Raw genomic sequence first — 11,054 nt, 5'->3', positions numbered from 1 at the left:
GTGGTTTAACCGATCTGAACCACCCACGTGGTATCGATCGGCAGCGAGGCTTTGGATGTCATCAATGACTTCTTTTTTTTCAAAAGCGATAGCCTCGATGCATGCTTCACCGAAAACTTCCTGGATTACTCGACACATGCTCCGAAACCTCGGCACAGCACGTAACATCACTACCTATAACCTGCAATGTTACAGTAGCTCCGATAAAAAGATAAAAAAATACCTTGGTGAGAAAACAGATGCTGGTAAAGTTTAAACTCATGTACTGTTTTTGTATTCTTTTATCTAAATACTTGCAATATTTAGTAAGGATTTAGTTTGAAATACTGAGAAATAAACCAGGTAATAACTCTTTGTGTACATGAAAAGTTTCCGTTGTCTTTGTCATCAGCAATATGTGACTAATGTTGTACCCCTGAATTAAATACACAAGTAAATATTGAAAAAAAGTCATATTTTAGAAGAACTCACTACAGGTGACAGGTTTCATAACATGAAAAATATACATCAGTATTTTGTCTTTGTACATTAGGCAAAACTGCAATAGTTCAGTGAGCAGAATAAACATGAGATTGTGGATCAGTGGGGAGAGCGACAAAACAAAATGGGCACACATACCGAATACACAAACACTCAAACATTCGCAAACAAAATCCAAGAAACATTCGGCAAAAAAACTAAACAAAATAAAAGTACGATAAAGCATGCATAACAATTCCTACCGAGCACAACACAGACATGGAAAAGAGAGGCTGCTAAAATAACAGAACATTGGAGAAGAGGACCTCAAATTTTTAGCAAAAATTAACGTGTATATTTCACACTAGGGGAGTTATTGCTACACCAAATTGTTACCAATACCCTAATTATACAGATTTCCTGTGTACTGGTTATTAAATAAATCATACATAGTGGTACACAATTTCTCCATCTTTTTTCAACATTTTTTAACACTTGTTCAATGCAGGGTGAAGTGGCCAAGCATTTTTATGAGGAGGCACTTTTGAAAAAAGATAAACAAAATGAAGCATGCACAAAAAATGAAGGGGTATGTTGCCTTTCTTCAGTCAACTGAGCAGGATGGTAAGACTTATAACGGAAAAACAAAAAAGAAAATCTTTCAGGAACACATATGATGTTGAGCTCTGATAGTGTTAAAGAACCCACAAGAATAGTTGCTTATTCTAATATGGCGGTATTCCCTTCATCGGTAACGTCATTCATCTCTCGCTTGAGTCAATCCAGCTCTTCACAGGTGACATTCCTCCAACAGCATCACACCTCTCTTTCAATTTAAGACCTCCTGCTCAAACCATCTAAAGAGAACTAATGCATGCTGGAGTTGAGAGGGAAAATGGACAAAAATAAATCTATCTGAACCAGCGCTATTCATTTGGTCTAAGTGTCTTGATGGATGGAAAGGGAGTTTATATATTATCCGGTTTAGTCTGTGCTATATACATGTCTTTACAATATCTTCCTGAATGTTGAAGCAGTTCATAGACTTGAAAAATGTTTTATCATCTTCTGGGTTGTTTGTTTTGAGTTGGCACTTGCTTGGCGGTTTTTTGTCAGTCATGGTAGTCACTGTTAGGTTCTATTGCAGCCTACAGTAGCCAGTCTGTTCCCGCCAAAAAATAAAAGAAGGACAAGCCTGGCGACAGGGTGGAAGAGTGCAGGAACAGTGCCATGTTGATTTTTCAATTGAAGACCTGTGGGAATGTACACAAGCAATAACAGAAAGACAATTGTTAGGAAGAAGCGAGACCAATCACACATGTCATAACATCAACAAGCACAAATATTAAAAGATAAAAAGGGTAACAAATGTTATGCAGCATGTTAGAAGACCAGATGGATGTGTGCAATTCAAAGTTAAGGTGTAGAGCAGGGGTGTCCAAACTACGGCCCGCGGGCTAACTGCGGCCTGTGGCCCATTTTTAATTGGCCCGCAGCTAATTCTAAAAGTATAATGGAATAAGGCCCAGATAGAAACTTGCGCTTGAATGTTTTGTTCTAACACAGAAACACAGTTTTGACTTGTCAGCTAACTTAAAACATCAAGTATCAGATAAAGCTTATGCTTTAGATTCTTACTGGATTGCATGTGATGAGAGCACAGATGCGACAGACGGCGCACAGCTGTTCATTTGTTTTGCGGAGAGTTGACGAAAACTTTTGCGTTACGGAAGAGCTGCTTGGTCTTAGGAGTCTAAAGGGCACAACATAATTTGAGCACGAGGACTTTACCACAGATAATTTCAAGCTTTCCTGTCTGATGTCGATGCTGAATACGGGGACGCACTCCACCGTTCTGATGTGCGCTGGCTGAGTCGCGGCTCCGTGCTGCAGCGGTTTTATTCCCTGAGATCAGAAATCAATCTATTTTTGAAAGAGAAGGACCGACCTCTTCATGAGCTGAGAGACTCTCCATGTTTGGCAGACCTGGTATTTTTTAGTTGATCTTACTGGTCATCTCAACACGGAACAAGAGCCGACTGCGCACATGAAAGCATTCTGTGTGAAGCTCCGTCTCTTTGAGACACAACTACTCAACGTCAATGTTGCGCACTTCCCCACGCTGTCCGAAATCAAATGTGCTTTTCCAAAGGCCAAGCTTTCTGATAACAAGGGGAAATATGTGTCTGTGATCACGTCTCTCATGACAGAATTCAGTCAGCGCTTCCAAGATTGTTCTATCATTGAGAAAGAAATTGAGCTGATCAATGCAGAAGAAGTTTAAGAGAGTCTGCAACTAGAACTTATATATAATAATTATATACGATAATTCCCTGAAGAATCAACATCAGCTTCTCTGCCTCCCCGACTTCTACCGGAGCTTGGGAAAGTTTCCTCTGATGAGACGCCACACACAAAGAATGATGAGTCTGTTCGGCTCAACATATGTGAGCAAACATTTTCTCTGTTAACAAAAGCAGGTTGAGAACCAAAATGAGCGACAGCATCTCTGTGATGTCCTTCGTATCTCAACCACCAAACTTACTCCTGACCTGCAGCATCCTTCAGTCCAAAGCATCACTGCTCCCACTGAGTGCAACGCTGTTCCCATTATAGGAGAGTTAAAACATTTATTACAAAGTATTCATGTTAAGAATCTACATTTTTTCAATAAATTCAGTCAATTAAAGTTACATTAACAGTAACAATTTCTAACTAACGTTAGTTGATGTGTTAACAAGCCGGGTCAGATGAGACAAAAGGCTAAAGGCTCATTTAGGCTTCCTTTACATAAGAAAATAGATAAGTCCATTTTAAACAACATGCACATATACTTCCACGTGTCCTTTATGTTGGCAGGGATCTTTAGCAATGCATCCACCAGAGGGAAACTTGGATCAACAAAACAATCTCCAACTGTTTGTCCCTATTCCTGGGTGAAGTAGCGTCATATAGATGTTTAAAACTTGTGTTGTGTCAAGCTTGAGCTTTCGGGTACACTACCCCAATAGTGTACCCGTATACAGGTTTCAGGTGGTACTGCTCTCTTTTGTCTGTATCCGTAAGCATTCAGAAAACATGCACAAATAATTAACTAAATGAACGCTGCAGATAAAACATTATTACCAGTACTTTACACTTACAGGTACATCTCAATAAATTAGAATATCGTGGAAAAGTCAGTTTATTTCACTAATTCAATTCAAAAGGTGAAACTCATATATTATATGGATTCATTACACAAAGTTAAATATTTCAAGCCTTTATTTGTTTTAATCTTGATGATTACAGTTTACAGCTAATCAAAAATCAGTATCTCAGAAGATTAGAATATTACATAAGACCAATAGAAAAAGGATTTTTAATACAGAAATGTCAGCCTTCTGAAAAGTATGTTCATGTGTCTGCACTCAGTACTTGGTTGGGCCTCCTTTTGCATGAATTACTGCATCAATGCGGCGTGGCATGGAGGCGATCAGCCTGTGGCACCGCTGAGGGGTTATGGAAGCCCAGGTTGCTTCGATAGCGGCCTTCAGCTCGTCTGCATCGTTGGGTCTCGTGTCTCTCCTCTTCCTCTTGACAATACCCCAGAGATTCTCTATAGGGTTCAGGTCAGGCGAGTTTGCAGGCCAATCAAGCACATTGATTCCATGGTCATTAAACCAGGCATTAGTACTTTTGGCAGTGGGCAGGTGCCAAGTCCTGCTGGAAAATGAAATCAGCATCTCCACAAAGCTTGTCAGAAGAAGGAAGCATGAAGTGCTCTAAACCTTCCTGGTAGACGGCTGCGTTCACTTTGGACTTGAGATAACACAGTGGACCAACACCAGCCGATGACATGGCTCCCAAATCATTACTGACTGTGGAAACTTCACACTGAACTTCAAGCAACTTGGATTCTGTGCCTCTCCACTCTTCACTCTTCACTCTTCCTCTGGACTCTGGGGCCTTGATTTCCAAATGAAATGCAAAATCTACTTTCATCTGAAAAGAGGACTTTGGACCACTGAGCAATAGACCGGTTCTTCTTCTCCTTAGCCCAGGTAAGACGCTTCTGACGTTGTCTCTGGTTCAGGAGTGGCTTGACATGAGGAACGTGACAGTTGTAGCTCATGTCCTGGATACATCTGTGCGTGGTGGCTCTTCACTGACTCCAGCCTCAGTCCTTGTGAAGCTCCCCCAAATCTTTGAATGGCCTCTTCTTGACCATCCTCTCAAGGCTGCGGTTATCCCTGTTGCTTGTGCACCTTTTCCCTTCCATTCAACTTTCTATGGATATGTTTGGATACAGCACTCTGGGAACAGCCAGCTTCTTTAGCAGATACCTTTTGAAGCTTTCCCTCCTTGTGGAGAGTGTCAATGACTGTCTTCTGGACAACTGTCAAGTCAGCAGTCTTCCCCATGATAGTGAAGCCTGCTGAACCAGATTGAGACCATTTAAAGGCTCAGGAAACCTTTGCAGGTGTTTTGAGTTCATTAGCTGATTAGAATGTGACACCGTGAGTCAACAATATTGAACTTTCTCACAATATTCAAGATACTGATTTTTGGGTTTTGATTAGCTGTAAACTGTAATCATCAAGATTAAAAAAAATAAAAGGCTTGAAATATTTCACTTTGTGTAATAAATCCATATAATATATGAGTTTCACTTTTTGAATTGAATTAGTGAAATAAACAGACTTTTCTACGATATTCAAATTTATTGAGATGTACCTGTAAGTGTAAAGTAATAATGTTTTATCTGCAGCAATTCACTAATGTTGGAACAATGACATTTTGTTTATTAGTCACGCCTAAACAAACTAAGGCAGTCTAAGACAACAGCCCTGCAATAAATCCACCCTTTATGAAGGTCTAATTTTCAGTTTTAGTTGAAATCATTTTTAGAAAGATGTTGATTCAACATAAAGTTGAGTCAATAACTCTCTGAAACAGTTTCATTAGAACATGAAACACGAGACCCCTCCTGATGGTGGGTATTCATTTAGGGTTGTTGTATTGGACTGTATTAGTTTTCAACAGTAATTTACATGATGCAACAGGCAGTTGTACGGTAGTTTGTGAACCAAATGTTTTAAAAATACTTACCCTGAAAACATGAAGCTAGATCCTTGCTAAATATCACTCAAACGCAGTCTCTTGGCTTTTTCGTACACAACGGGCAACTTTCCTTTTGAATGCGCCGTGTCTGTCCTCCCGCCACTCTTTCTGCAGAGGGGAAAAAGGTCAAACAATCGAGTTGGTACATTTGTTTATCTTTCTAGTGTATTGCATATTTCCCTTTTTAATTAAATCATTATATTTGCCATTAAAATGATAATTAATTCATAATTCATGCATTTATTATGTGTGCATTGTGTGATACATAGACTATATAATGCCATCCAAAACATAAATCAGCTAAATCTTGGATTCAACAGAATGTTGTGGTTTGGAAAGTACAAACATTTAGGGATGAGATGAGTATTAGATATGTGTTGTGAATAGAAAAGCACATCCATTTCATGCAGATACCATTTCTAATCAACTTTCTTTAACAAGTAAACTTACTGCAGCATCCACATTGGCTGGTGAGTCACCGTTTGGGTCTGCCAGCATAGAGATAACACTAATCATGATGGTCTCCACTGTGTGGATAGGCAGCCAGCGCTCCTCTGGTTTCTCATAGCCGTACTTGTCCTCCCCAGGCTCGTGTAAAATAGAAATACATACATCTCCGTTCTTGTCAACTGGAAAAAAAACATGTAGAAGACAACTTATGAAGCAGACAATGCTGTTGCTATTCCTATGCTATGAATATGTTAATGTTTTTAATCCTCATTTACACATGACATTTAGCCAATCAGCTAACAAACCAGTTAATGATATTGTTTATAGACAATACCTTGAAAAAATATCTTCCTCCACTTTGAGTCGATATTTAGCAGTCTTTGCTAGCAGTTACAGCCTTGAGTCTACCTTGAGTCTGGATAGGCGTATCAGAACATCTGGACAGTCCAATTCCTCCCCATTCTTCCTTAAAATTGTACTTAAATTCTGGTAAATATCTTGGCAACAGCGAGAAGCAATTTTTAAGTCCTACCACAAATAAGGCGCCAGATTACATCCAGATTTTGGCTTGGCCACTCTAGGACTTTAATCTTGTTTTAAAACCATTCCCACATAACTTAAATCGATTTGAATAATATTAACTTCATAAAGCTAAAAAAAAACCTGACTTACTACTAGCATACCAGTATAACACAAATTCAGATAATTCTATTATAAAATTCAAATGCAAAAACTCAAAGAGGTGCACTACCTCTTTTCATAGCGCCGTTCATACTACATTCTAAATATTTAACACACTAAAAGACATCCTATGACATTAACAAGGAACAGTGGTGAACGTATCCCTCAGATTGTCTCTTTAATTTAAAAAAGGCGGCTAAGGATTATGAAATAATGCACTGAAAGGGCATTTATTGAGCTTTAAATTGACCTACAGATTATTCACAAAAAGAAAAATCCTCACATTTCTAAAATGGAACACGAGGATAGATGTACATCTTGAGAGAGATAGAACCTCCGCCTCCTACAAAAAAAGGTCTTACTACAAACAAAAGGCAGATACCATGTGTGCTTCAGCTGTACCTACCATTAGGGTGCCAAATATCTGTGATAAATTTCATTTTAGGTGGTCTGAGAGGGTAGTCTTTGGGAAATGTCAGATGAGCTTTAAACACACCACCTTCACTGTGGACAAAAAAGATCAAAGAGAATAATCAATATAAAAATGTAATTTTGTATGAGTTATTAGGCACAACATAATAACATATCTCTCATAATATATCCCACGTATAAGACAATGATAGACTTACTACAGTGTGTCTGGAGGCCCGATGATGAGGACTTCCCATCTGTAGAGATCATTATCCTCGATCAGGCCTGCTGAGAATCCTTCCACTGGGTTTTTGTTTAGCTCTAGATATAAATACAAAGTAAGATTGCTATTAGCTTGTTGTATCATACAGTATGTTGACTAGACTGATTCATTTTCAACTTGTATTTCTATTACACAATATTTGCTTATTCACATATAGCAGTATACCACTTATATATATCATACTGATTTTGACCAAAATTCAGTTTGTGGTGGTTTCAGGCAAAATGCTTAGGGTGAAAGTGAGACATTCTGATATGATTGTTTAAAACCCTGTGGGTTTAGCACCTTTATCTAAATGTTTATGATTTTGGTCTACATTTTCCTAACTGTTAGTTACCATGACATCTCAAATACTAATACTATATTTAGCTGAATGTAACACAATAGGTTATGGGTGAACTGATTAATTTTGGTGTAGATAATACCGGTATGTGGCCTTTTATAAAGACTTTTATGTTTTGCTCATAATTTCTGAACAGTGAGGCATAAAATAAAATGTCTGTCTTTACTAGGGCCTCACCGTGTTCCTCTCTACAGATTTCAGCCACTTAAGACACTTTTGTAACCACTTCTGCTCACATTTCATCTAACCTTTATCACATTTGGTATGCAACATATAGATCAACCAAAACAATAACTATAGTAGTTATTAAAACATAATCTTGTGATATTCCCTGCCATTTTGCAGATTTCACTAAAAGTCAAAATTTTAAACAATACAACAATACATTAAATGGAATGGTTTTTAAAAAAATGCGGAACCAGATATTAACTTCTAAATATATTCTATTATTTGTTTATTGGCAAGCCTTAAAACTTCCAGGTACTTTACTGAACCAAACACACTGTACAGTAGAGCTCAAAGTGCTTTCTGGATATGAATTAATTCTCAGTCAGTCGACACAAGAACTGCTATTCTATCTTTCATTTAGAGCAAAGTTTAAAAAAAGCTGCCTGTGTCCCAAGTGAAGTCAGACACTTTGAGGTTACATAACAAGCACCACTACGTTAGATACAAACATAAGTGAGTTTCAATGCCACTTTACATGTTGTCATAAGTGTGTGCCTTTAACAAAGGACATGTGTTTGTCAATAAAACAGCCTCTGCAACTGATCCAAGTGTGAAGGCAACTCAAAATTCTGACATTAGGTTAAAGTTACCCCGTTTCAATCAAATCCTACTTATAGATATTCAGGTCCAGGTCAATTACCCATCATGCCGAGATAATATCTGGTAGCAGCACATAATGTCCAAGAAAGGTTGCTTATGGAATAAACCCAAACCTGAAATTTCACATAAGTGTTACAAACCCAAACCGTTACAGGATGTGTGTTCGACTCAACTGCGTTTGGAAAGATGCTAATTTTATGGTTGCTGAATTTAATTCGCAGCTGACTGCTAAAATAACGAATAGAGATAATGCGAGAATAACATTAGCGTGTTAGCTTGGCGTGTTGAAGCTAACACCAGTGACAGTAGCTAACTTTAGCATACAGATGTAGCAAGTAATATGTTAACAATTCAATATAGTTAGCCAGGGAAATTGGGTTAAGTAGGGAAACCTTACTCAGATGTATGCACAACTATAGTAACTAACATCAAGTTGATCACATAACAAGCAAACACTAGGCATATTAAAAAAAACATAACGCCACTTGTTATGTCAGTTCAAATAGATGTAAACACATCGACTCAGTCAAGCCAGCTAGAGGCTAACGCTAGGCTAGCTGCTTTTAGCTAGCCTGATACTAGAAAGTCGTTGGGACTTCTGACAGCGGCTTTCAACTGAAATCAGTATGCTGCGTCGAAACATCTAAACGAGTTGGTCTCTCAAAACACTGAAGATTTTAATTGTCAAGAGAGGACTGTATCTGTCGACGTCCACTGCTATAATCTCAACGCAGTTTATTTGTCATGGGACATTAACGTTAGTGTGGAAGGTTCAAGAAAACAGTTTGCGCCAGCAGCACCATCGTTTGAATCACAGCTAACGGCAGCGTTTGCTCAAGTGCCATCGTTAGCTAGGCAGCCAGCATCAGTTAACACCAAGGTTTAATTAACGTTACCTGCAAGCTGTCTCCTGAGTAACAGCACTGACTGAGGCTCTGTCATAGTTTAGCTAATTTAATGCAGCTATGTTTAATGGTAATATTTTGAGGTAACAGCGTTAATTTCACGTTCACTAAACTGTACTTCGTCCCCTCTATTTTCCGTTTAGTATTCTCGTCATTCTTCTTCTTCTTCTTCGTTGTCTTCTCCTGCTGCTGCGGCTGCTTCTTTTTTCTTCTTCTTCGTTGGTATATTACGGCAGCCGGCATCCTAATTGATGCGTTACTGCCACCTTCTGGATATTTCTTCGATTTCAATCTGGCTTTTATTGCAACAACCCTGTCATTCACAAATAAAAAAAATACATGTTCACGCCCTATATCTCATATTACCTGTATTTTTTAACTGAAGTTAGATGTCAATGCGAGTCTTTATTTTCATTTTTATTTTAGTAGCATTGCTCTATGAGCTAATGCCTGTTCCAGCTGGACTATGACCACTATACTCTTCTCAAATAGGACAACATTTCTTGTGGCAAATTATTGAAAGTCCCTCTGTGTGTTAAAAAAAAAAATAGTTAGGTCCAGGTGTCTTGCCAGGTTGGACACATCTAAGTTCAGTCAATAACACATATGACCTCTTTGAGATTCAAAATGGGGAATTTGTGGGATATTTATTCTGCAGAACATGAGAAGAATAAAATGGTTTGGACAGTTGATGATGCTTTGACTGTCATTTGCATTGTTGAAATCTGGCCTTACTTGTCTAGTCTTGTCTGGAGGTTGGGTTGAATGGTTCTCAGACGTAAGATTCAGATTGTTGTGGAGAATCAGGGCAGTGCCTATCTTGGACAATGGATAGATAAAGCATGTAATTGTAATTGCCTGCTGTATTCACTTGGAGGCACATATCATTTATCCATTAAAACAATTAGCTCAATGGTTGAGACTTACTCTGAAGAGCCATAGTCATACATCAACCCTGAATCTATATGAACATTTTTAGCTTCATCAAATTGGTTTGAAATTGGATCTTAGTGATGACTGTAATGATCATAGTAGACACTAGATGCTATGGAAACTCATATTGGATTACTACTATATTCAGGCCAATACTGGATTTTTCAGTCCAATACACTGATGAGAGCATTCACAAATCTCCATCTGTTTGTTAATTGAACACATAAAAAAACCTTTTTTAATAAGGATCCTTTAAGTTTTCTTATTACATAATTGTGACCAGGATATGTACTGTGCAGGACATTTACAATTGAAAAATGTCAATGCTCGGTGGTGTACCAACTATGTAATGGTGTCACTGTTTTTTAATCATATTTCTGTACTCTCCTTTTTTGGTTATCCGGCCCCGGATAAGAGGATACAAATGGATGAATATTATTTTATTAATATTTACTAATCTCCTCATTTTGTTACAGTAAAAGTTATGTGTGGGAGCCCTGTTTTCTGGATGCCAACTTTTCTGTCAAAAGACCAATCTATAAAATATTCAGTTTTATCTTAAAACAATACATTAATTAGTCACTGAACTATGGATTTCACATGACTAGGGCTACAGATATTCAGTTTTTGGTCACACAGAAATCCATGAAAACACTTC

The 11,054-nt window shown here is 38.0% G+C and overlaps 1 protein-coding gene across 1 annotated transcript; it reads right to left on the bottom strand.

Annotated features, from left to right (window-relative positions):
• Nucleotides 1-433: 433 nt before the first annotated feature.
• On the bottom strand, nucleotides 434-9,710 carry ube2g1a (ubiquitin-conjugating enzyme E2G 1a (UBC7 homolog, yeast)). The gene is made up of 6 exons (XM_029448018.1): nucleotides 9,455-9,710; nucleotides 7,323-7,425; nucleotides 7,100-7,197; nucleotides 6,013-6,191; nucleotides 5,551-5,670; nucleotides 434-1,712 (listed from the first exon to the last, which is right to left on the bottom strand). The coding sequence occupies exons 1-5, from the start codon at nucleotides 9,498-9,500 to the stop codon at nucleotides 5,584-5,586; spliced, it is 513 nt and encodes a 170-aa protein (XP_029303878.1). The 5' UTR covers nucleotides 9,501-9,710; the 3' UTR covers nucleotides 434-1,712; nucleotides 5,551-5,583.
• Between the last annotated feature and the right edge of the window lie 1,344 nt (nucleotides 9,711-11,054).

Source organism: Cottoperca gobio, chromosome 14 (assembly GCF_900634415.1).
Source record: "Cottoperca gobio chromosome 14, fCotGob3.1, whole genome shotgun sequence".
NCBI lineage: Eukaryota > Metazoa > Chordata > Actinopteri > Perciformes > Bovichtidae > Cottoperca > Cottoperca gobio.
This window is presented reverse-complemented; position numbering and strand designations above follow the sequence as displayed.